Raw genomic sequence first — 27190 nt, 5'->3', positions numbered from 1 at the left:
TGTTGTTCCACCGGATGGTGTTGTTTCATGACTGGCATAAGTTGGTGATATTGTAGATGTTCGGATTCCTCCAACAATGGATGTATTTGATGTTGCACAGGTGGTGGATCCAGTATTTGTGGTTTTATACTCTCTAGTTCTGTTATGTGCGACTTCCTGGCTGAAACAAAACGAAGTTCATGCGTATTGTTAAATTCTATTACGTAAGGATTTATTACAAAAAATGTATTTCAAACATATCTTGAAAATGTTTTATATAAAAAATAAACTGGCGTCTTACGTTGTCATTAAAACTGTTGGATTCAAATTTGATAGAACTTAGGAATAATAGAAATTTTAAAAATATCTTCTTGGTTGGTCTTTTTAAAAATATCCTCTTTAAGGAGCAGGTTGCAGTTCGCAAACGAAACTCCCAGATGATGCTTGTGTCAGACAGCCTTGTACCGTATCTTACAGACTACTCATCGGCTTCACAATTTCCTGGAATGTTACTGTGTACCAGTATCTAAACTTGTTTCGTCAGCTCATTTAAGGACGTTCGGCAGTCCTGTGTTACCTTTTAGGTTAGGTAGACCGAACTGAAGGAGTGAAGGATATCGAATTGACTAACAGACTCATAATTTCAAACAGCGAAAGAGAGATGTTTTTGAGCAGAATATCAAAAAACTAATCAATTTAAAAATACCAAACATCTATTATCTTTGTCAAATAGCGCTTTTTTACAAAAAGTATAATTTCATCTTTGTAAAACAGTGCTATTTGATATTCTGCCCAAAAAAGAATCATATTTTAAAAAGAAAAGGTTTATCGAAATACAAAATGATAATACAGAAGAATAATACTCACATTTCTTTATCTGTTTGCCACGTATTACAATGTCATGAATCAGCTTCGGTAATTTTTTTCGCATTTTGTTCTTCTAAAACTGTTTGTGAATTTTTCTCAATATGTATTGAATGTTCAGTATTTGAATCATTATTAGCCTCAGACGATGTAGGAATTAATCCACCACCACTTCCAACAACTACATTCGATTGTTCCAAACCATCTTTAGAGGTTGAATTCGTAGCGGAAGGCGCTGGTGGACCTGGTGGGCCATTTACATTATCTATCATCGAAGTACAAACTGGAGTTGTATTTACATAGGTTGTTTCCGTTGACGATGTTTCAGTTGACAAAGCAATCGGTATACTTTGTATACCGCTTGCATTACCAGGAGGTCCCGGTGGTAAATTCGATTTAAGGTCATCACCAGATGAATTTGATAAATCAATTTTATTATCTAAATTTCGTTCATCTAATTCAAGTTTTTTATCATCCACATTTTGTTTTGGTGTTGATAAATCATCAATTAGTAACGGCATTGATTTTTTCATAGCATCTTCATGACTAGGTGTAACTCTAGGAGAACTGCTACTTTTAACCACATCTACACTACTAACATTTTGTGGTGGTTGATGCGATAAATTTAAATATGCTCCAGGTGGATTATACGATCTTGGCGATTGCATTAATTCGCTACGCGAGTCTTTAGGTGTTGATGTTGTCGACATTCTAGGTGATTGACGTGATTCCTTTTCTCTAGGTGATTCACGTTGTGGTACAACACTTGTCGGTGGTGGAGGTAACTGTGATTGTGCAACAGCTAAACTTGACATATGTGCAGCCATACTTGGATGATATAAATGTGGATTTCCAAATAGAGCATGCGCTGTTGATACAGGAACTGGTGGTAAGAACATCGGAGGAGGTGGATATCCACCGATTGATGGTACAACGTATGGATGTGTTTGATTTGAATGTGGGGAACTTAACGGCGATTGCCGATGATGTAAAGGATGCATGTTATGTGATCCTAAAGGTGACTGCCGATGATGGAGGCTACTATGATTTAACGGGGATTGACGTTGCATGTGTGCTGATTGCATCGCGGCTGCAGCTGCATGTCCATCCATTGGTGATTGCCTATGTAAAGGTGATGGAATATGTCGTGATGATTGTGACATTAACAATCGTTCACGCTCTCGTTCATATTGAAATTGTCGTTCTTTTTCTAGTTGATGTTGACGATCACGCTCTTGTCGTTCACGTTCAATTTGTCGCTCACGCTCTAACATACGTTGTCGTTCACGTTCTTGACGTTCTTTCTCTTGTCGCTCTTTTTCTCTTTCTAATTCACGCTGTCGTTCTCGCTCACGTTCACGTTCCCGTTGTTCACGTACCAGACGTTCTTTCTCTCTTTGTTCACGTTCACGTTGTTGTTGTAATAATTCACGATGTTCTTTTTCTCTTTCTTCGCGTGCTCTTTGTTGTTCCTCTTCGTATTTGATTCTAAAGAAATAAGCAAATTAAAATGTTTCCCCTATAGGAAAATTTGTGCAAGTTTTTACTAATAAAATGGCTTTTCACTATTTACAGTAGATCTCGACGATAAAAAATTAATTAAAGATTTACCTTTCATGCATTATTGCTAATGGTGTTGGCAGCATTGCGTATAAGGGATAGGCAGGAGGCATTGCTGGAAATAATGGAGGTCGTAACATTCCACAGCGCTCCAAATATAATTGTTCTTCTAATCGATACGCTGCTAAATTCGATGCAAAAAATGGTGATGGAGGATATCCTGGCGGTGGTTCCAGTGCTCCAAGTGTTGCAGGTATCCCAGGATGTGTTAATCTAATAAAATTTTGGCCTTTAGTATTAGCGCAAAAAAAAAAAAATTATGAAAAACTTACCTGTCTTCGGGTCGATAAGGTTGAAAACCACTTCGAAGTATTTGATCTCCAATCAAAGACCCAGCAACAGATGGTGAAACACCTGGTGGCAAATAACTACTTAATGTTGTTGGAGGGGCAGCAGAATTACCTCCTGGACCTGTAGACGATCTGTGATGTGCAGACATATCCGTAGCAGCAGATCGAGCCGCTGTTGACGACGATTCATTTGTAGTTCGATGAGCAGCATGTTCATTAACATTTCCTGTTCTCGAACTACCCGAAGGAGGGGGGTATAATGATAAATCTGCATTTGATTTAGGTTTATTTTCAGTTATTGGTGATGCTCCTATTAATAAAATAAAACAAAATTTAGATGATACTCAAAAAATAATCTGTATGTAAATTTAATACCACTATTACGTGATTCTTCTTTGGTAGTATATTCGCGTTCGTTCGCAGATGGCCCAGCTTGTTGAGCTAACGATCGTAAGGCAGCAGCAAATGATTGAGATCGACTTCCACCAGCAGTTGGTGGTGCCGCACCAGGTGCCACACCAACTGGTGATGGTATTGTAGCACCTAAAGGTGATGCTGGTGGAATGACAGCTGTTTGCGCGCCACCAGGACCTGGACCTGGTATTGTATGACCGCCAGTACTAGATTTTTGTTTATGTGACGAATTCAATGGTGATGACGGTAACAGAGGTCGTGAAGTTAACTTTGCAGGACTCCCTTTAATTAACAAACAAATATTTTTTTGTTAATAAATAATTTTCAATCAAAAAAATTAAAATAATGGCCCGACATATTTATTAGGATAGGGATTTATTTAAAAAAAAAGAGAAAAGAAATGATACTGGGCCATGATGCAAACGCTATTTTAATCTTTATTTTCGACGAATTCTACAAATAAGTGCAATGTTATAGAACCACTGTCATGTTAGGCGAGATGATAGAACATTTTAAATCGATTTTTTTCAGGCAAGTAAGTTATAATATTTGTAACCTATTTTGATTCTATGAACGTTTTTTTACCATCGCCAGGATGCATTTTCGTAAGTACATCTTATGACGTTAAAAAAATGTATTACTTGGTAAATAATTGACGAAATCGGCAAAATTTTGTTACTGAAGGGGTTTTTGAGGTCGCTGATCACGAATATGATGTCTAAAATATTTCTCGGTGTACCTTGGCCCATAAAAAACAATCTCCGGCGTTTTTAGTCTTCTATCGTCTCGCCTATGTACTAAATTTTTACATTGTTTTACAAGTCTAAAAATATTTCAATAATAAAATATGCAAGTACGCAAATTTGTGACTATTATCAGAATATTCTTTGAAAGTTTTTACAATTTTAATTGAAAACATTTTTGATTAAACTTGTATACATATAACCTTAAACTTTTTGAAATTTCTTGCATACTGATAGGCACAGAAATTGGATCAATATTAAAATACTTTATTTTTCCCGTTTCTATCCAAAACTATGGCTGTATTCAATTGAAAAAATGAAAATGCGCGATCTAAGAAAGTGATCGTGTTTTTTATTTCATACATAATCTATCTCTTTCTTACTACAGCGAAAATTTATAAAGATATTAAATTTACAAAGAGGGAAACGGCGCCTTATTTTAAAAAATATTGAAGGCAATTATAATTGATCAACCGTGAGAGACGCAAGGCTAAGAGGCCTGTTCATGCTTAGGGTTCACAAGAAATGAATAGAGGACACTGAATTAATCGACAAGGCGAAAAGCAAATTTGGATAGCAATCCAGACGCCGTAAGTTTTTATTCAAAGTCAAACGTTGACTAAAACAAAATTTTTAATCTTTTTCTCAGTATTTTTGCAAGTACAAGCCCCTACAGGGTGTTAAAATAATCACAAAAGGCAGCGGTTAATTGATTGTAAATTTCTAGGTTAGGTTAGGTTAGGTTAGCTGTCCTGGGGTGGGACACACTTAGACCATAGAGTCCGTTGTGATACGGAAAAAGGGTTCGCCCATCCCTGGCCTCTACTTCATGAACCATTTGGAGCTATTTAAGAACAGCAGAAGTGCTTTGACGTCGACGGACTTTAGGTCCGAGAGGTCGTCAAAAAGAGGCTGGCTCAAGTAAGTCCATTTCCTCATGGCAAGAGCTGGGCAGTGATAGAGAAGATGAGACATAGTCTCCTCATCTTCATCACTGTGACAGCTCCTGCAGTAGTCGTGATACACTGCCAGGCCCAGGCGTTCAGCAAAAATTTCTAAGAATAAATCAAATACTGGTTTGAATTTTTTTATGGAACCCACAATTTTTTAATCTCTTACTATATTGATCGCGTAATGTAAAAAATACCAGCTTGATTCTGATGAAATAAACAAAGAATTGTTTGAAAAATACCCAAGTCATTTTAACATAGAATTTTGTAAATAATTCTAGGTCAACATAATTTCAAAATATATTAAAAAATTTTTACTTCATATTATAAATCAATAAACAATTTTATAAAGATTTTTTTCAAACAAGTGTTATTAGTTTATCTGCTGAAATAGTTTTTTATTAAATTTTTTTTTTTTTTTCATATAAAATTACTGTATATTATTTACAAATTTATTTTTGAAATTGATAATCTTTATGAACCTAACGAAGAACAGTAGTTATCAAATAAATAATTATAATAAATATTTATTCAGTTGTACAGTATCCTAGGCAGGGTATTGCCAATTTTTTTGGTCTTAGTCTGTACATTAAGACATTTGAATGATCTCAGGTGTTGCGACTAGCGGCGAAATTTGTAATTAGTAATTGTTTCTCACTTGTTAGTTAGTGATGCTTTCGTCCTTGGCACACTTTTTACGTTTTATCGAAAAACAACTTTTAAATTTCAGGAAACTGAGTATTGGTACTTACTACAGTAAATACTAAAATCTGCAATATTCACAAAAAACTATGGCCTCAAACCTTCTTCGCTCCTGTTGGTTAAGCAAGTTTTTTTTCTTTTGTGACAAGCTTATAATAATAATTTTATTTCTGGAAGTAATGGGAATAATAGGCTAAAATTTGGAGCATCTTTTCATCATGGTATGAAATTAAATAGTATTTAAGCCTACGGGTCCCAAATATTTTCTCTATATGCGTAAATTCTTAACAAAAATATTAATATCGTACTTTAGACGTGTGTCAGTAATTTTAAATTCTTATCAATATCGAACGTTAAAATATTTTAATTGAAAATATATTTTTTTTCTCGAAAACTGCTCGTTAAACAATTTTGTGACCGTGAGAGCTTTAGATGAGAACGACCCGAAGAACATTTTGGGGGCGGTTTGAAAAAGTTTCACAAAAAAAGCCATTTTCCTATCTAATCGTGTGGGGTCCTTTGTAGCCATACATAGAGGTCAAATATTGAATAAGTACAAGTATTTTGTGCGTATGGTCACGTAATTTTAATTCTAATTTTATTTAGACTTTCATTTATTACTTTTGAACACTTTTTTACTAAATATTCAAAAATTTTATTTGAGGTAGAATGCCCGTAAACAGATTTTTTTACAAAATGAAATAAAATTTTGAGTATATGTTAAGTTTAGCTCTCTTTTAGATTGTCGTCCATATTTTTTCGTTTACGATTCCTCCAAGGCATGTTGAAAAGATTGACAAAAACGTAGCATTTTGCGTCGTTTCTGATATTGTATTTTCCTTGGTTTATAAAAGGAAACGCTTCGATTCCAGGTGAACACAGACGATCTTTCGGTCTATAGGTTAGAGTTGCAGTATCCCTCTCTTGTTTTTTTATTCCCTAAGAAAGCTATTAAAACAGCTATAAAACTCAGTGAAGGGAACTTTTAAAAAGATTTTAATGTCGAGACTATAGAATACAGAAAAACAATACGCTCATTGGTTGTTGCATACTCAATCCCGACCATTGCCTTGCACTTTAGGTTGATTAAATTTACCATTAAAATACCACGCGATTATTTAACTAACACATTAAAAAAAATTGGCGTCCATGAAAAATAGTGCATTCTAAGTTCGTTAAATGAGTGATAATTATCATAGTTATCTCCGCATGACTTAAAGGTTATATGTACTTCAACTAATTAACTTTTTTTTCCTGCAAGTTTTATCTCTCCACCAAGTGGGGTCATAATAATCTCTCTGAAATATTATTAAAAACAACATTGAAATTTGTTGAAAAATTTTGTAAAGTCTAAAGGTTTGTGTATACAATAAATAAATTTCAGATATGATCCAGTTTTAATAAGGCGGTTTGGTTAATTCCTTCGGAACAGATGCAAAAAAAAAATGACAAACTCAAAATTTCTTTTCTACTTCATAGTTAAAATAAAAGCTTGTACTTTATAGATAATAAAATATTATAATTAAGCCAAGAAAAAATATTTTAACCTTCCTTAAGTTTGGGATTTTGTGTTGCAGAGGTCCCGAATTCAATAATGGCAACAGGAAAGGATGCTTTTAGCATAAAGTTCTATATGACATGACTACTTTTGAGATGGAATTTTTCTGTAACGACATTGCAATTGCGTTTCTATCGCATGTTTGTACATTCGATATATGCGACTTTGCAACGCCTGTTGTTTGTACTCTAGTTTAAGGCCAACCTGGTTTATTTATAACTTGCAGGGTTGATGAACCGAAATTTAACCCTCGTAGAGTTGATGGGCAGCGTGATATGCATAAACTGTGACGGAATAGTCGCAGCTTTAATTTTTTAACCATTGATCAGAGATTTGTTATCGAATAACGAATTATCGAACTTGGTAGCCAAAAAATTGTGGAGGGAATATTGAAAAAGATCATAAAAATTTTCCTAAAATAACAAAAGAACCACATTGGAAAAAAAAATTGTTTCATAAAAAAAAAAAGTTTAGCTAAAACTGTGCTAATTCAATTTCGCATATCTATTCAATTTATTGATAAACATAAAAGCACGCATAAAAATTAATCACGGGTTCAATGTGAACGAACCTTTATAACACGACAAAACCAGTTATTTACAGTTTTTCTATGTTATAAAAACAAAATATTATTTATATTTAAAATACTCAATAATCATTTAATAAAATTGTTATGATTTAAAAGAATCAAAAAGGTGATCTTAAAGGTCAATTGTCTCATCATCATTAATACTGAATGGAAAAAAAAATCTACATTGCGAGGTTAAAGGTCTTGATCTTTTCTTGTATAGGGGGCATGACCCAGGACTGACTGCGTTATCAAAAATTATTTTATATATACATTATTTTATTTATACTTATTGTGTGGGGCTCAATAGTTCCGCAGCATAAAATTATTATCACGTTTAAAAATAATAAATAATCTCTTTTTTTTTTTAAATAAAGTCAGATTTTTATTTTGTTCACGAAATTTATTATTTATTTTTTAAAGAAGGTTATTATGTTTTACAATTTTAATTCATAAAATATATTTTTAAAGAGGCCATGCTTGTGTTTTGTTTTCAATAGTGGTGGCATCTATAACAATAAATTTTGTCGTTGAGAATTTATAGAATTTATGATGGTAGAACAGTAGTGATCCAAGTATCAATTTCCTTAAAATAAAAATTTTTAATTGTGGGCACGAAAAAAAACGTTCTCTATAAAAAGTTAAAGTTCTCTCTTACAAACTAATAATCAGCTATCTATATGAATTAAGATCAAGATCAAAATCCAACTGTACAAGACAAAGACGTAAATCTGCAAAACTAAGACTCCTAAAAAGATTTTTACCAAACGTATGATTGAAAATATTTAATGAAACCCTTATAGAATTTTTCAATGTGCATTTTTATTATGACTAAGTAAATTTTTATACTATGTATATGAAATATATCAAGGTATACTAAGTTTAGTCCCAAGTTTGTAACGCTTAAAAATATTGATGCTATGAACAAAATCTGTCTGTCTGTCTGTCCATCTGTCATCACGATAACTCAAAAACAAAAAAAGATATCAAATTGAAATATTTACAGCGTGCTCAGGTCCTAAAAAGTGAGGTAAATGAGCAACAAAGGTCAATTGGGTCTTGGTCCGTAGGATCCATCTTGTAAACCGTTAGAGATAGAACAAAAGTTTAAATGTAAGAAATATTTCTTACAAAAAATTAACCACTATTGTTTCAAATATTTTTTCGAAAACATCACTGTTTATCCGTGAGGGCCCAAATTAGGTTCGAATATTGTATAGTATGTATTATATGGGAATATCAGTCACGTATGTGTGACATGTATGTATAGCTGGCTAGTTCTCTTTACTTACATGACGTGAAAAAACAAACGATTCCGTAATCAACACTGTCTATACATGGTATTTCAACAATTAACTCAGTCAATTGTTTGTTTCACTTGTTCTTTCGTATTTTAAGTAAAACCAGAGAAATAAAGAAAAAACAATAACTAACTCATCTACTAACTTTCGATGTAACACAGTTTGAGTGACAGACTTTGACACAGACAGACACATTTAAGATGAAGACACCCTCATATTTTCGTTATTTAAAAAAAAATCGATTTGAAATTTTACACAGTCATACTTATGTATGTTGGGTCACATTTTTAAGATACTTAACCGAAATCAAAACTTTAAAACTCAGCCTATTACAAATTCAAAAATAGGATCGATACTTTTTTTGACTTGCGTCAGAGATGGTTAGAGATATCGAAAAAAACTATTAGGAAAAGTTGCTTAGGGTATTTTTTTTGGATTTTTGCCAGACGAAGATGAAGTAAACAAAGAATTGCCGGTGTCAGTCTGGATATTCTTGAAAATATTCCTGACATCTCAAAAGACGAGACCTTCGAGCAACCAGGTAAATCAAAGAGGGCAAAGTTTTAGTAAAATAAATACATTCTCAAATTTGATGTCAGATTTTCAGATATTTGTTATCGATGTATTCGAAGTTTCTGAAGACCTAGTATTTTCTTGGAAACTTTCTTTTACCCCTTCAGTTGTCTCTCTCTTATTTTATGGGGATATCACTTCGGAGCACCCTGAGATCCCAAGGTAGCCAATTGAGAGAAAGGGAGGTGGATTATACATTTTTGTATATTTGACCTTCAAAATATGAGATAGATCATTCTTCACATAATTTCTCGTTCCTCGGATAATTTCTCTTCGGAAGTAAGTTTTTGCTTTTGTACTCCACTTAACAAGACACATTTGATAAGAATTATAACACCCCCAATGTCTTATATTTATTTAATACTTACAGTAAAATTTTAGAAAAGCAAAAATGTACTCATTATTAATGAGACAAATTTAAATTGAGCCACCTTTTAAAAATATTAATTTTTCCACTTGAATTGGTATAAAGGTTGCTAAGCTTCAGATTGAAAACAGATTCATCATCCCTTGATGCTTTAAGGCTGTTATGCACAAATTTTAAGCATTCTTTGACTGGCATGAAACTAAAAATTTGTTTAAGAATTCTTTGAAATATTCATTGATGGAAAAATAAAATTTATAAAGAAAAGCGGTTTTCCAGATAAGAATGTATAATTTACAATTGAATTTCAAGCACTGCGATTATACCCTTTACTCTAGCGATTTGAAATTTGGATATGTTATGGGTATTCATATTCTACCTGAGCTGCCCTAGGTACTTTTATTTTTCGAAAATCCTAAAATTTTCATTTTTTACATCCAGGTATATACAGTGGAAAAATTTCTTTAGTCCCAGGGTAGGTTAAAATACCCTCCCATTAAAAATTTGCAATTTTTCTTTCACCGGGAAACGTCTTTTATAAATTTTTTTTCCACAAATGAATATTTAAGAGAATTCTTAAAAAAATAAGTTTCACGTCAATCAATTTGTACCTACATAACAGGCTTAATAAGTTTCATCTGTCTACAGCATCAAAGGGGGGTCAACCTTGATATTGAGATACGAAACAAAATGTCAAGGGTCACAAAAAAAATTATTGCTTTTCAAGATTCTGACTCTTAGCTAAAAAAAAATTCGTTAAATATAAGTAAAATGAAAATATAATAATTTCCGTCTATTACTAAAAATATTGGCTAACCAAAATATCCAACAATTGAAAATTTATTACAGGTATGAAAGATAATATTTTTACATAATATTTCAAAAAATTTCTTTCAGGTAATATTTTTTATCAGTTTTAGAGACACTAATTAAAAATAATCTTATTTTAAATATTTCATCCTAAAAAAAAAAAGATAAAATACGAAATCCCTTTTATATTTTAACAGGCAGACATTTCCGGTTTATACAATTTGTATACCCCCCACGATAATTTTTTTTTTGTGTAGTATTTTTCAGGTAGACTGAATTAACACAAAAACTCAACAAAAAATTATTGATAAAAAACTCCATGGCGAGAAGTGATGATAAAAAGAGAAGGAGTAGGAGAGGACGGGGGAGGGGGGGGGGGAAGGTAAGTAGAGCTACTTAATAAACATGGAGTTATTAAAAATTTCACACATCAAAAAAAAATTTGTACAACTCTTACCATTTATTGGATAATAAAACGGTTGTACCATAGATGTAGCTTGTGGTGGATGTTGTGGACCATAATCCATAATTTTTTATTTTTTTGTGAAAAGAAAATTTGAAAACACCGTAAATTGAACAAAAGAAAATTTTCTTATGAATGATGATCCATCGTTGTTATCATTGTCATAATTTTTGTCATTAACGTCACAGTCACCATTATTATCACAAGATTCCTCATCATTTTCCTACCCCCACGATGTTGTTTTTTTTTTTTTTTTTAATTATTACACGACACACGAAACACGAGAAAAAAAATCACTAAAATTCTAATACTCCTTTTCAGACAATAATTTTTTTTTTTTTTTTTTTGTTAGAATAAACTAAAAAAACTAACTTTTTAAGTTACCATCGAAGTTGTAATAAAAAAAAGTATAATTTTTTAAATATTTGACCAATTTTTTCCAAAAAATTTTCAGATAAAAAATTTCGAGGAAAAAATGTCAATGACTTTCTATACACACAAATTTTAATACTAACGTTTTGTGTAGGTAAAACAGGGTTGGGTTCTCAGTTGTGTATGTATATGTGTTTAGTTACTTATAATTTGCAAAACAACCCCTAACTTCATGTTTAACAACATAATCATCATCATAATATCATCCCTCTTGGTTTTTTTTTTACGATTCGAGTTTTGTTTATTATGCAGTTGAGAAAGGTATATATTTGAATATAATTGGTGTGGTGAAGATAGCGATATGTGTATATATTTCGTAAAATCACAAGTAACCATTACAGCAGAATATTCTATATTATACGACGATATATGGCGAACGTATTGGGTATGTTCTTTTTGTATAATTGTGCATATGTTACCGTTTTATTGTAAGAATCGTTAGTTTATAATAAATCTAGGCAGATTGAAAAGATTGTCAACAAACTATTAGATTTACAATTTAACGTGTTTACCTTCGTTAGATTATAAACCAAAAATGGCCTAGTATCAGTTTATAACGATTTTAAGTCTAGCCCAGACTAATAGGATTTTCTGCTATGCTTGAAAAAGTACTTCCAAATGTTGATTTTCAAAATAAAATTAAATTTTAAACCTTTTTTATTATCGCAAAAACGCTGTCAGCCATTTTGGTGACGTAATATTGGTAAAAACAACAGTCGTGTATGTAATTATTATATGTATAAATAATGATGATGGTAACATAACCTACAATTATTATGAAATCCATCAACAAATTAGTAATTAATGCGTATTATTTTTGCCTATATGATGTCACATCATGGTGGCGCGTGTTTTAGGTTTAGAAGTAATAACATAGAACCGTAATGTGGCCATTCAAACGGTTGATCGTTATAGGAAGAGACCTAAACAAAGTACGGGTATAGCTGTCTTCGTCTGTCTTACCTCTATGAAATACACAAACATGTGTTTATACAATAATTTAAAATATTAATATAGAGAGAGACAAAGATAGAAGACGTTCCCTTTTAGATCTTTCTTTTAGCGGTCAATAATTCACTTATTGCATTTCCTAAGCTTTTCTATGTTATTATAACCTCTTTGGTTTTAGTTCAGGTGATATACGGATTAAAAATTACGATTTTTAATTTTAATATAATAAAACAATAATGTGTTTTTTTTATGACTCAAAATCAGAATATTTTAGTATATTTCTACGTAAATTTTAATTTTTTCAAATTTTATTATTTTTCACTACCGAAAGTACCCTATTAGGAATCCACCTCAGAATGAGAGATAATAAGCTGAATTTTCGTATATAACTTCATTTTGGCACTCTAAAAGTTGTCTCAAAAGTCTCATAAAATCTTATATCTGTGTCCTAAGTTATTACAAGATCAAAGATTTAAAAAAAAAAAACAAGTTTTTGGCGATTATATCGGTTTCTATTGCCACAATGATATTCATATCCGTTATAAAACTTGTCGAGCATAAAATTTGCGATAAATTTTATTTGAAACTGATCTATACAAATTCGTAGACGGTTTGAAAAAGTTTCACTGAAAGTCATTTTCCTAGTCATATACTAAAACTATAATATATTCGTAGCTTTAATCGCCCGTAGCTCGAATATTACTCGTTAAAAATTTTTGTGGTGTAGAGCTTTTGATCAGAATGATCCAAAGAACATTTTAAGATGGGTTAGAAAAAGTTTTACAGAAAGCCATCTGATTAGATTTATTGTAGACTAACGATTTTTACATAAACCCGATGACATATACACTATTTCACTGACTGTAAATAGAAAAGGAAAATTATATGTATACTATAATAATATGTAATAGCACTATCCTTTTCTAATTATACTCAATTCACCGAAGCAAAAAGAACAGACATATACACAAATACATAAATTTATTTGATTGTGTGAAGGATGTCTGAATATATATTTTAACCCTTAATGTCTTACCGCGCTTGTCATTTTAATTTATTTATGGAGGGTAAATTTAAAAAAATTCAACTTATTAAAAATTATGTATTTGTTGCGCGTATAAAACATATCATACATAAGGTAGAAAATTTAACATCATAGAATTTTATTAAGTCGTTAGAATTTTCTAAATCGAACAAAATTTACACGTTGTTAGTGATGGCCACGGAACAACTTTTGGGCCGGCCGATTAATTTTATTTTATCTAAAATAGGAGATATTGATAAAAATGCGTTTGGGCCTGCCCCGGGCCCAATTTTGGACCTAGGGAGAGAATAAAAAATTATTGTATAAATCCAAAATTACAACCTCTAAGATATCCAAAAAAAAATTTTTTAGACTAAGGGTGCCCAAAATTTACCAATAATTTTTTTATTTCCTCCCTAGGTCCAAAACAGGCCCAAACGCATTTTTATCAATATTTATTTTATCGCAAATTTGTCGATAGTTAACACGTAAAGTTTGCGTTTTTGCTACAGAAAGTAACTTTGCAAACAAAACTAGATATATGTAAATAAACAAATTAGGGATGCTTTGGGTCTAAATAGGCTATAATTGATGAATATTTAATCTAATTCAGAAGTGGCAATCCAGATGTCTAATCCAAAATTGGGTTGTTCAATTTAATCTGTGTTATGTTACAACGAGATGCTTGACCACTGTGTACACAGATGAGCAAGATAATACGATATTCGTTGTAGCGTTGACAGATTTACTGAAGTAATACAACTACTATTTGGAAAACTTTATTTTTTTTCTTTCTAAGATTTCTCGTTCTTTTTACTTCGATAGAAATTCCTTAAACGCAGAATAACTTACGATCAAAATTTGGCTGGTTTGAATCTTGGTATATATCTAATAAATACACTGACCGTTCAAACTTAAATTTTTAGCAAACATATAAATTAACAATTCATTGATTTTATCTTTTAGAACCTATTTATGTTTTTATCAAACCCGTATAAAATAAATCAGAAAACTACCGTACACAGACATAATATACCTGACAGTCCTACGACTTTATAAAATGATTTTTGTGTGCTTTAAATTTCAATAAATATTTATAAAAGATTATTTAAAATGTAAATAATAAATACAATATAAAAGTAGATTATTTGTTTCCTATTATTATATGTTAAATTAAAATTTTTAGATTAATAACTATTATAATCCAAAAATCTTACGAATTATTTATTTTGATAAGTATAAGTAAAGTAAATGTAATGAATCAACATAATAACTTGTGTTATCATAAATCATAATTAAATACATAATATTAATAATAATAAATGTTTATATGTTCAAAATTTAGCATAATATTTAAGGGATTAAAAATGTTTGGAATTATTACGGTTATTTATGTGTCATTGGAAAATTTTTAACTGAAATTATTTATATTTAGCTACTTAATGTTTTTATTGATATAGATCATGACACATTAGTGCATTGTGACAAAAAAAATCCCATGTCAGTGTAAAAGACATAACAACAGTTTAAAGATAAACAAGTGAAAACAAACAATTGATCGAGTTAATTGTTGAAATACCATGTATAGACTGCGTTGATTACTCTGTCACGTTACACATACATACATACATGTCACACATAACTGATACGAGTAAACAGTCATGTTTACGAAAAAATGTTTCAAACAAAAGTTGTTTATTTTTATATAAGGAACATTTTTTATGTTTAAACTTTTGTTCTATCTCTAACGGTTTACAAGATGGGTCCTACGGACCCATAGGTCAAGACCCAATTGATCTATGTTGCTCATTTATTAACTCGATCTCACGATTTACGTCCTGAGTACGTTGTAAAAATTTCAGCTTGATATTTTTTTCGTTATCGAGTTATCGTGTTCACAGGCGGACAGACAGACAACCGGAAATGGACTAATTAGGGGTAATTTTACGAACACCTATACCAAAATTTTGTTCGTATCATCAATATTTTTAAGCGTTACAAACTTGGGATTAAACTTAGTATACCTTGATATATATTACATATATACATGGTATAATAAGATGTTTTTTTTTTTTTTTTGTCACTTTGGGGGTTGGTATAAAAAACCACCCCCAAAAAACATACTTTTCTCTTTTTTACAGTTTCTAATATTACAAAAACTCTAAAAAAATATTATAATTAGTTTATCGATAGTCATATATACTTTCAATTTCATGACGATATCTTCAATAGATGTTGAGAAAAAAATTGTTACCTTCAGGGTTGTCACCCTTATTATTTGCTTACTATAGGAGTGGGGGAGGTTGAAAGGTTAAGTGTATGGCTATTTTAGATGAAAAACAATAAAAATAAGGTAAGAACCGTTCTTCAGACGCAAGTGCAGTTTTAGTTCAACTTCATATAAAAAAAAATCAAGCCTTTTATCCATAATTTCCCTGGCACTCGTACATATTTAATGGCATTGATTTGATGGTTTTTTATTTTATATTCGTAATGTTTGAATTTACATAAAATTATTTTATTGAAAATAATATTTTGTGAATATTACATTGTTCAAAGTAGCGCCAAGTAAAATTTGAATCTTTGCCTAGGGTGTCTTGCTAGTAGTAATTTATCGCATAAGAATCCACCAATAAGACACGCGGTTTCAATCTGGTAGTTATGATATCAATTTTCTTATTAAACAAACTCCATAACATCGTAAATATAACGATATTAATAATTTAAAAAAATAAATAATTCTAACACGTTTAAAGTGCATTTTTATCGATAGTACAAAGATCATTAAAAAAAAATTCTTTTTTTAATTATCTACAAAATATATTAAATAATCAGCGGAAATTAAAAATTCTATAATTAATTAAAAATTTTATGTAAATAAATGGAATATTGTTTATCGACAACATTTATAAGTTTTTTTTTTCGGAATTCAAATTTAACCGGAATTAAAATTATGATTTAACTTTATTATTTGACCTTTTCAAGAGTTCTTGTAGTTTTTATCTGTAAATAGATATTTATCAAATTGTTTTTCATGGATGACTTTAAATGACTTTTCATTTATTACATTGCAGTAATTTTTTTTTTTTTTAATTCAAAGAAAAAGTGTATTTCAATCATAAATAAATAATTTGGAAAAACTGGAAATTGGTATCGGTGAGATAAAACAATTATTAATAGAATAGAAAATTTTACACTATTGACACTCAGTATGCTTTTACAGTGTTAAGTCTTATACTACATAAACTGACTGTAATAACAAGTTCTGTACACAATAAAGTTTACTCTATATAATGGTCCGTGAGCGGACTGCAAAATCACTTGACCCATCGGTAACCGGCTCAACCTTTGTAATAAAGCGGCAATCAATCATATTGGGATACAAATTTTACCCATAAGTTAACCGGGTAATTTTCACGTGAAGTTTGAAGCTTTCAATCTACTTTTTCAAGAAATAATAGGTTGCCAGATCAACTTTGTGGATAAAGTAACCTTTGAAGAAAGGTTGGCAACCTATTATATCTTGAAAAATTAGATTGAAAGCTATAACTTCATGTGAAAATTATCCGGTTATCTTATGGGTTGGCATCTCAATATGGTATTAAAAATTCCCCCCTCCTCCCCCATTCTGGAAGGGTTGCGATAGCCCATTGTTTTTACGGGTTTGTATTCCGCTTTATTACAAAACAAATTGACATATGCTCGAAACTCAATAAATAAATTTAATCGAGGAAAATGCTTCAAGCAAAAAGTGTTAGTTTCAAAGGCGCACATCTTATACCTGCATCGAATTTGATTTGTAATATTAATAAAAATAAATTTAAACTGTAATATTGGCATACAGGGCGCTAAAAACTATCGCATTAGAAGAGCAGAATGATATAGAGGATAAAATTTTAATTTATAATTATAATTTTTTTAAGAACTTACCATTTGCTGATGGATCATTTTTTATTTTCCTATCTGGTTTAGGTGATGAATTTTTTCGAATTGGACGAACGATAGGAGTTTGTGGACCCTAAAAAATCAGAATAAATGTAAACTTCTCAGAATAAATGTAACCATAATGTCCCACAGCCAAGCGTGGACGGGTTTTTTTTTAAATCACAAACTCGTGCCTCACACTCCCTTCTCTACCTCGGTGCAAAAGGAACGCTACTAACATTTTATTTGTGACAGGCATTTGTTTAAATGGAGTTCGATCTCATTTTCTAGTCTCAAAGGGATAAATTGAGTTTGCAGTTTATTGTATGCTTGTGTAGTAATTGATCGCAAGAGAGTTCTGCTTTTTTTGTCTAGTATTTCTCACTTCAATAAAGCAGTATAAATTTTAGATCAAACATGACTTTCTGTTTCATGATAAACCTCCGATTACATTATCTCCTTGATGTCGGAGTTTTTTTTAAATCACCGGTCATTTTGATTTCGATTCAATTGAATTAATAAATCATAAAATTATTACCATTTTATCACTACGTATTCCTGATGGCAACCGACCAACTGTTGCCTCCGGACTATTTTCTGGTGGTGGTGGTTGTGTAATCCAATTATATTGACGTTTATCAATTGGAAGGCCCCAACGTTCATATTCTAAACTTTGTGTACGTAGTGTTTCATAACAATCTAAACATACGACTGCAAAATCACCATTTTCTAATAATAAAGACCGTTCAGATTGTCGATGGCCTCGTAAAAATGGAAAATCCTAAATAAACAAAACAAAAATATCTTAAGTTTATTCCTTGTATAATAAAAACTTTCTTTGATATATAAAGTTCAACTTTACACCACTAATATTAGATATAAAAAACTATACACATCTATCACTCCGGGGATCTTTATCAACTTGGAAATAAGTTGCTGTATTGAAATGTGTACATTTTTTCACTATCTGATTTGCATGTTTATTGTTAAACATATTATGCAGTATAAATTAGTGAATAAATTCTTAAGATTAGTGTTTGTAAAAATTTATTCGTAATAATTATAATTAATGATTAGTTTACAGTTCTTACAGCGCTACAATCTAACGATAAATAAGTACACGGTGAATTATGGCGTATAGTAAAAGTAAATTCTTTCAAGAATCTTTCTTGGGAAAATCGAGATCTATAAATGGAAATTTTCGAATTATTTATTACAACCGTAAGCCAGTAAAGAAATATTTACTAGCGGCAGTAGATCAACAATTCATCTAATCAAAAAATGACATTCTAAAGAGGATTTAAAGAATAGAAATAAATAAAAACATGGTCTTTGCTTATTGGTTTGATAAATAAGTGTTTATTAAAGGTCTAGGTCATATAAAGGTGGCGAATCTTTATGTATCTCTTTTTATACCATGTATATATGAAATATACATAGTATTATAAGTTTAGTCCCAAGTTTGTAACGCCTAAAAATATTGATGCTACAAAAAAAAAATTGGTATAGGTGTTCATAAAATCACCTAATTAATCCATTTCCGGTTGTCCGTCCGTCCGTCCGTCCGGCCGTCCGTCCGTCCGTCCGTCTGTGGTCACGATTACTCAAAAACGAAAAGAGGTATCAAGCTGAAATTTTTACAGCGTGTTTAGGACGTAAAAAGTGAGGTCAAGTTCGTAAATGAGCAACATGGGTCAATTGGGTCATGGGTCCGTAGTACCCATCTTGTAAACCGTTAGAGATAGAATAAAAGTTTAAATGTAAAAAATTTTCCTTACAAAAAAATAAACAACTTTTGTTTGAAACATTTTTTTGTTAACATCACTGTTTACCCACGAGGGCGTTTATTAGGTACAAATTTTATAGTATGTATTAATATCAAAGTGAGTATCTTTTGTTATTTACGTGACGTCAAAAAAACAAACGAGTGCGCATCAACACTTGCGCATTATATGAGAATATCAGTTAAATATGTCAGATATGTATGTATGTGAAATGTGACAGAGTTATCAACACTGCCTATACATGGTATTTCAACAATTAACTCAGTCAATTGTTTGTTTTCACTTGTTTCTTCTTTTTTTTTTTGTGATTGCTGGCCTACTCAAAGCATTGTGTCGCGTACCATTGATTCACCATCCCTGGTATAGACTATCACTTGTCAAAGGTTTAGGTTCTATGCTAATTCTTCGAGGGAAGAAAATTGATTCAATCCAAGCAAGGATCAAAAATAGCTTGACTCAGACATTTTCATATACAAAATTTTTTAAATACAAATGATTAAACATATGAGTCTAGATCAGTTCCGTAGACAGACGTAACTAGAAATAGGGGGCACAAAGAACATGAAAATAAGAGACATTGAGACATTTTGAGTAACCTCAATGCTCGATATTTTTCTAAACATTCGTTTTTTCTTAGACGAACGGGCTAACAAGTCTACGTGCTAAACGAGGTTGCCGCTTACACACGACGGGAACAAGCAAAGAATGTCTTAGATCTCGTATTTGTCAGACATGAGAAGAAACACTTTATTCTCTATTATATTCGTGAATCCATAGAAGATCATCTCTATGATACAAACAAGCAAAAAACCATAGAACATGAAATAATATATTTTTATGTCAAATTTTATTTTCTAAGACAATGTTTACACCCTCCTCTCCATTTCATATTTAAGTCAGTAGAGGTCAGCTAAGTATTTTGGAGTCTCGAATAGATCTATCTATCTATTCCATACCCGAATAGATCTATCTATCTATTCCATAGAAAAAAATTGTAGGACGTCTAATTTCAATAGGTAAGTATCTCGCTTAAACCATGAAAAGATATTTATTTGCGACGCTCACATTTTGTAACATATTAGTTTCTTATTACAAATTCAGAATCTTACGGCAATTTTCGAAATATTATAACGGATCGAAGAGTACATTTATAATGTTCCACAAGTTTGTTTATTTTTAACATGCTTTTACAATTTGCAGCGGCCATGTTGGTTGCATTCAAAATATTTTATCATTTGATATTTGAGAAAATTGCATTTCACTTCTCAATATAAGACATCACGTGTTTTATTTTAATAAATAAACAGACTGATAAAATAAATTCTAAAAATAATTTTAAAGAATTTGAAAAAATAGCACGTAAAATATATTTAGGTTAAATAAAAAATCGACTATCTTAAATTTTAAATATTTAATGAACGATTTCAAAGCACGTTAATTCCTATTTTCTTTCGAAGAGTAAATAATGGTTACCTGTTACAACTAGCGTTGAAATAAATCGATTATATTAACACTTATATGACCTTGGTCTAAACGATCGATTTCCCAATATACAATTAATTTGAAATGAAATCTGTTTAAGTTTTATTAAAGTATTAATGCGAACTATGGACATTTAGGTTGAAATCACACGATCGTCAGTTTAAACGCACGCTTTTCAGAGCGCACAGTGTTAAATAGAGCTTAAAAATATGTTAAAATTGACGTTTGTGTGAACTACTCTAAGATATCGTTGAGACTTTAGCCTTAGGTAACCCAATTTTACAATATACCCGATTTTCGGACGTTAAAGCACAGGACACACGATTAAGATTAAGTTTCCAAGCCATTTACATTAGACCAGAATATACCTTATTAGTGGCGTAGCTACCGAAGGGCTAGAGGGTGCCGTTCACAAGCTCCCTCAAATTCAAGAGTCCCCGGATAAGGGTCCTCGACTCTGACATTTATCGCTAGTAGTAATCGAAAACAAAGCCGGTAATTAGATACGCCTTTGAATATACTATAATATAGTTATTTTGTAACAGATTTTAATTGTACATAAACGTAATAACATTGCTATTGCCAAAAATTTCAGTGTTACTTTCTTTGCATAAAAGTGAGTAAAAAAGTATTTAAATAAACCTGTCATCGAAGACTTTTCAATTTCGAGATGCATGTAAAATGAACTTTCGAATAAGAATAGTAAAATAGCAAGTAAATAATGCTTTATTTTAATGTGAGATTCCTTTGACAGAAATAAGAAAAAATTTCATTTAAATTTGTAGTTGAAGACTTTTAAAGGTTTTTACATGAACTTATATTGAAGAAAGGAATCCCACATTAAATTTTTTGTAATATTAGTGATACACCCTATATATTATTAGTATTATTTTGACGTATTTTTGAGCTATATTATATAGAAATTTATTTCAAAATAATTACCTTGATAAGTAGAGCTCGAACTCGTTTACGATATGTAATTATACTACAGACATAACAACAATAATCCCTGGTATTATATTCACGTTTAACAGGTGGCACCTGTGTACCCGTTGCAGACTCATACGTCCGCCATTGACTCAATAATGAATGATAACAAAATGTACACACTAATGCTGAACCATCTTCCCGTAGCTGTTCAGCATTTGGTGGTGAAACATGCTTCAACAAGCCAGGAAAGAATGGTGCATTACGACCTTGAGGTCGACTATACAATACTCTAGCTAATGTTAAATCACTATGAAGTCCACATAGAAAACAATATATTGACGAACAACCGGGATTTGAACTTAGCGTTCGTTCCGAAGCTGTTGACGGTGGTGTCGGTATAACGCGTTCCGATGATGATACACCATTATATACACTACCCGAATTACTACCACCAGAATCAGCTAGTGCTGGTAATTCATAACGACGTCGTTCTAACGGTACACGTTCTGATTCTAAATTCTCCCATTGTTTCGCTAAATAATTCACACACTTTGAACACGCTAGTACACGACCGTGTGAGTCCATACACGCATTTTCTGATATTCGTTGTACATTTCGTAAACATGGAAAATGCATTGCATGTGAGTTCATGCCTTCAGCACTTGTTGAAAGCCAATCCATTTGTGTACGTGGAAATAAACCGTTACAGATGTAACACAAATAATTATGTCCATTTTGAGTGCTACCGGCAGTTGTTGGGGTTGCTGTTGGAGCTGGGGCTGTTGGAGCTGATACACTTGTTGCCGATGTAACTGATGTACCATTCTGATGATTATTTGTTACTTCTGGTGATGATGTTCGACTATTTTCTTGTTGTTGTAAACGATATTCATTTGCCGCCATTTTCTTTTTATTTATAACAGTTTTTGAGTTATTTATTTCGTATGGTTTAAAACGTATATCTTTTTGTGGACTAACGCTACGCGATTGTTGTATATCGTTCATCGAAAAATTATGATTATTCGCTAATGTATCACTAGATCCGAACACTTGATGTTTTTGTGGTATGGATTTATAGCATATCGAACATACTTGCACCATACCTTGTGGACTAATTGGACTTGCACCAGGAGGTGCTTTTAAAGTAGTAATAAATGGAAAATAGGCCTCATTTTCTGGATTTGGACAGCAGTATAGTAAACGTATGGAACTCGATGGATATTCTAATGCACATGTATAACAAATGAATGTCGTTGTATCTAAAGCTGGAGCTGACCGTTTTCGTAACGTATAATTACGATCAACGTGTGGTATTGCTTGCGATGTAAAATGATTCCATTGCATGATTAAATGCTGTTGACATGCGGCGCACGCTTGAACTCTTCCCATTGAATCCATTGGACGTGATCGAGCTGGTCTCGGATGCAATGTTAACGATGGAAAAAATGGTTGAGTGGATAAATTATGAGGTGCATTAGGTAATTGTTTAGCAACAATATAAGTTAAACTACCACGTTTGAATTCATCGCCACACACATAACACACTTCCGTAACTGAATTTTTATCCGGCATTGATAAATCTAAAATGTCTGTCGGTGGAGCTGTGGTGACGTAAGTACTTGGCGGTGGTTCTTTCGGTGTTGGAGTATGACGTAAATCGAGTACACCAGTTTGTGTATCGGTTGTTGTCGATGAAGGTGTTGGAATTGCTGGCAATACCGTTGGGGGAGTTTGGATGAATGTTGTTGAACCTGGTGGATACTGTGGATATACTTGAGGTATAACTGCTGGATCAATCACCTGTAAACACAACAAATGAAAATCAGTTATTTTAAGACAAAAAAAAAATTATTTCTATTTTTATAAGTAACAGCCAAAATACAATTTGCTTTTTTAAAACACGCCGTATTAAATAAATATTAAGCAATTGTAGCTTCTTTTATTAATTCAATTTTACTTACGAAGTTCAATTAAATTTCGACCTACCCGTATTCAAAAACATTTACAACTGAATCTATTTATTTTGCGTTGCTAAACAACTAAACATTCATATATAGGACATTTTTGTTAATGCACAGCTTGCTGTGTCCATTATATTTTGTCAACAATATTTCCAATCAAATCACAGCAATATTGGAAAAATAACGAAGAAAAACACAAGAACACATTAAAACGTATAATGAAGTAGGTATCTTTTGCCTTTACATTCAATAAAAAAATTAGTCAAACTGGCATGGTTTATATTTTTTTTACTCGTGGCGCTGACATCTTAGCATTAAAATCTAATTAGGATTGCATAATGGGTCGCAAGTCGATAAGTGTACTCTATATTGTACAAAAAAATTTTGGAAATCTTTTCCTCAAGCTTTTGCAAACTAAAATTAATCTAAATTGAGAGAACAATGAAGTATTCTTGATTTCTGTGTAGACCTGGGTATGGAAGTGTGGAATGAAATTTAAAGAAATGACCTTTTAGAAAATAATTCTTTAAAGTTTTCATGATTTTGAATTTTTTTTAACGTATTTATTTCTTAGAAGGTGCTTAGTTAAAAAATATTTTACCTGATTTTGACGCGATGAAGGTCTTGGTGATTTTGCAACAGGTTTCTTTGATAAGTCTTGACTTTTTCTCAATTCTTCATCACCCCGAGTTGCAGATGGTGGTCGTACAAGACTTGTCGATGACGGTGGTCGATCAACAATCATTGGTGATGGTTTTTCCATAAAATTTCCTCCAATTTGCGGCGTATATGTTGTCGTTGGTGGATAATGTAAGCTTTTTGGCGTAGCCGAATTGACGGCGCCAATCGGATGTTCATTATTCAATCCTAGCACTTGTGCAGCATATTCACCTTGCAATCCCATTTCAGCACCTGTATATGGTCCATTATCAACTCGTTTTAACCAATATAATCGTTGACAATGTGGCCTCCCATCGCGTTCGTAATTCTCCCATTGTTGCATTAATAAGGAATAACACAAATTACAACTTGTAACCACGGAATTTTCAGTTTTTTCACCTTCTTCCGGTGTCTCTGAACTTTTAATTGGAACATATCCACTGGGTGGTTCGTGTGATTCCAAAAAAGGAAAATACGGTTCGTTTACATTAGTTTGTGACGGTTTTACGGCTAATAAATACTGTTCACTGTGTCCTTTGTTACCACATACAAAACATACGTTTTCTGGTGTTTCTGTATATGATTTCGTACTTAACCGGCGGCTTGGTATTGGTTTTGAATTATTTGTGTTATTCGTTGTCGGTATTGTATTAGTTGATGGGCTTGTTTCTTGTGGAGTTTGTTCTGTTGGTAGACTAGTGTTTGGGTTTTGTTTGAAATCATTTGGATTTGAAACATCTTTAGACATATTTAAATCATTTTTCGTTGACGTATGAATATAACTTTTTTCCATCATTATATGGAATTTGTTTTTGTAGTGTTAAATACTGAAATCAAAAGGAAAAATGCAAATTATTACTTCCAGTGTAAATCAAAATTTCAAAATTAATCAATCAAGCAAACTTTCGAAAACCGAAGCAATTGACCACTCAAAACGGAAGAGATAAAAGTATGCGGATAAAATTACTTTATGTAAAATTTTATAGCCAAATCTTTGGATTCTGAATTTCCACAATGTAGACGTTTCTAGCAAAGTTATGAAGAATAAGATCCAGAATTCGAATACGTAGAAATAGGAAATTAGTTCGGTTCGACATTTGGACACCAATAAATCAAAAATAGGTAAGGAAATCATGTTGAAAATGAATTAAACTTGAAATTGGAAGTTAGAAATCCTAAAGCCAACTAAGTTAATCTAACCAGTTAAAAATTTTAGCAAGACTTCCAATTAACAACAAATGAAATCAATTTAATTTTCCAGTCAAATGTGTGAGTGGGCAAAAGCACATTGCTCGTTTATTAGAAAATAAGAGGTTAATAATTCCAGCAGTGACAGTTTATCAATTATAAGAAACGATTAGATTAACTGGCATTTCCCAGCCGAAAAGGAAACTCCTACCGAATTCCAGCCGGTGTAGTTAGTTCTCATCGAAAGGTTGACTATAGCCGCACAACTTACTAATTCCTAGTCTTTATATAATTCCCTTTTCTTTTTCCACATCAAGAATAATATAATAATAGTGTTAAGGGCTGAACAATTTAGATGGCCTCTATTATAGACCTAGTTATCTGATAGATTGAGGCAAAGGCCCACTCTAATTATTTTAAGCTTGTTGGATGTGAAGCGTTGATAGACTATAAAATAATAAATTTTCCTTTTTTTGTTTTAAAATTATCTATCTTTTAGGCTATTTTTGAATTTTGAATCACAAAAGTGGTTTTGGAAAATCCATGATTTTTGTTAATGTAATTTGAGCATAGAAAGTAAACATTTTATAAATTATTGTTAATTATAAAACTAATAAACATAATTTGGTGATTAAGTGAAAAACTAGATCATTTTTCCAGGAAAATATGCAAATACAACTTAGTTATAATATTACAAAAATTCTTTTTTCAAAACAATTCATGTTTTTACAATTCATAAAAGAGAAACTAATAACTTAAGGAAACAAGCTCAACTTTGAGAATAAAATATTAATAATATAATTCATATTGTTGTTTTTATTATTAAATTAGTCATGATATCCGGAAAATTAATTTTAACAAAATGGGAATTTGCAACTGACAAAAATTATTGATAAACATATGAAAAAATTTTTCTAGGCTATAAAATTATCATTTGATAGAAGGAAGAAAATATGAAATATTTATAAAATAATGTTAATAAATTCCATATGCTTAAGTAGCGAGCGCTGTCGAATTAAAAAAAAAATACGATTGCGGAAAAGCATTATAAAAACGTAACCTCTATTTCAAAACTAACAAAAATGAAAATAAATTCATTATATAATTAAAAAGATGAAAGTTTTTATATAATGAAAAGTCATTTTTACTATCAAAAGTGAAATTTTAAGAGTACCTACATACATACAATGGCTTTCTTACTTAACCTAATAATACTTTTAAATAACTCAAAATACACCTTTAAAAATAATCACTCAAGTACTTGCAAAAAAAATCATTGCATCAAAAAAATTGAACGATTATTAATAAGAGCACTTAAAATTAATTACAAATAGGCAAAAATTTATCAAAATTTCAATCGTTACAAGATTTTTTGATGGAAGAAAAAAAATATTTTGACAACTTACACCATAATTAAATGGTCGTACAAATAATTAAAATACACATACTTTCCAAAAAATAAAAACAAAAAACAAACAAAAAAACAAAAATTAACACTTAAGTCCTAACAAAATTTTTCAATTTTAATTAATCATGGCTATAACAACACACTTTTTTCCTTATCAGTTTTGTAAGAATTCACAGCTGAACCTTTTTTGTATTTCATTTCACTTTTTAATAATACACATTTCTTAATTAATCACAATTTGTTTATT

At 31.3% G+C, this 27190-nt stretch overlaps 1 protein-coding gene across 3 annotated transcripts; it reads right to left on the bottom strand.

The window, feature by feature from the left end:
* Positions 1 to 17: 17 nt before the first annotated feature.
* Positions 18 to 26993, bottom strand: LOC123297892. 3 transcript variants are annotated; one of them, XM_044879722.1, is made up of 10 exons: positions 26942 to 26993; positions 24289 to 25174; positions 21739 to 23526; positions 18069 to 18311; positions 17537 to 17624; positions 3129 to 3449; positions 2736 to 3063; positions 2455 to 2676; positions 847 to 2331; positions 18 to 156 (listed from the first exon to the last, which is right to left on the bottom strand). In XM_044879722.1, the coding sequence occupies exons 2-9, from the start codon at positions 25141 to 25143 to the stop codon at positions 879 to 881; spliced, it is 5298 nt and encodes a 1765-aa protein (XP_044735657.1). In that variant the 5' UTR covers positions 25144 to 25174; positions 26942 to 26993; the 3' UTR covers positions 18 to 156; positions 847 to 878. The 3 variants fall into 3 exon arrangements, with proteins under 3 accessions (XP_044735657.1, XP_044735648.1, XP_044735666.1); XM_044879713.1 differs by having other exon boundaries at positions 24 to 160; XM_044879731.1 differs by lacking the exon at positions 3129 to 3449 and having other exon boundaries at positions 24 to 160.
* Between the last annotated feature and the right edge of the window lie 197 nt (positions 26994 to 27190).

Source organism: Chrysoperla carnea, chromosome 1 (genome assembly GCF_905475395.1).
Source record: "Chrysoperla carnea chromosome 1, inChrCarn1.1, whole genome shotgun sequence".
NCBI classification, from domain to species: Eukaryota; Metazoa; Arthropoda; class Insecta; order Neuroptera; family Chrysopidae; genus Chrysoperla; species Chrysoperla carnea.
The sequence above is the reverse complement of the archived record's forward strand: the minus strand, read 5'-3'. Positions and strand labels throughout refer to the sequence as shown.

Excerpts from the sequence above, each read along its gene's own strand:
- LOC123297892 (XM_044879722.1), bottom strand. The coding sequence starts at position 25,143 with ATGATGGAAAAAAGTTATATTCATACGTCAACGAAAAATGATTTAAAT. Across the intron at positions 3,064-3,128 it reads AGAAGAATCACGTAATAGTG|GAGCATCACCAATAACTGAA; the intron begins GTATTAAATTTA and ends TTTTATTAATAG. Across the intron at positions 2,332-2,454 it reads TTAGCAATAATGCATGAAAG|AATCAAATACGAAGAGGAAC; the intron begins GTAAATCTTTAA and ends TTATTTCTTTAG.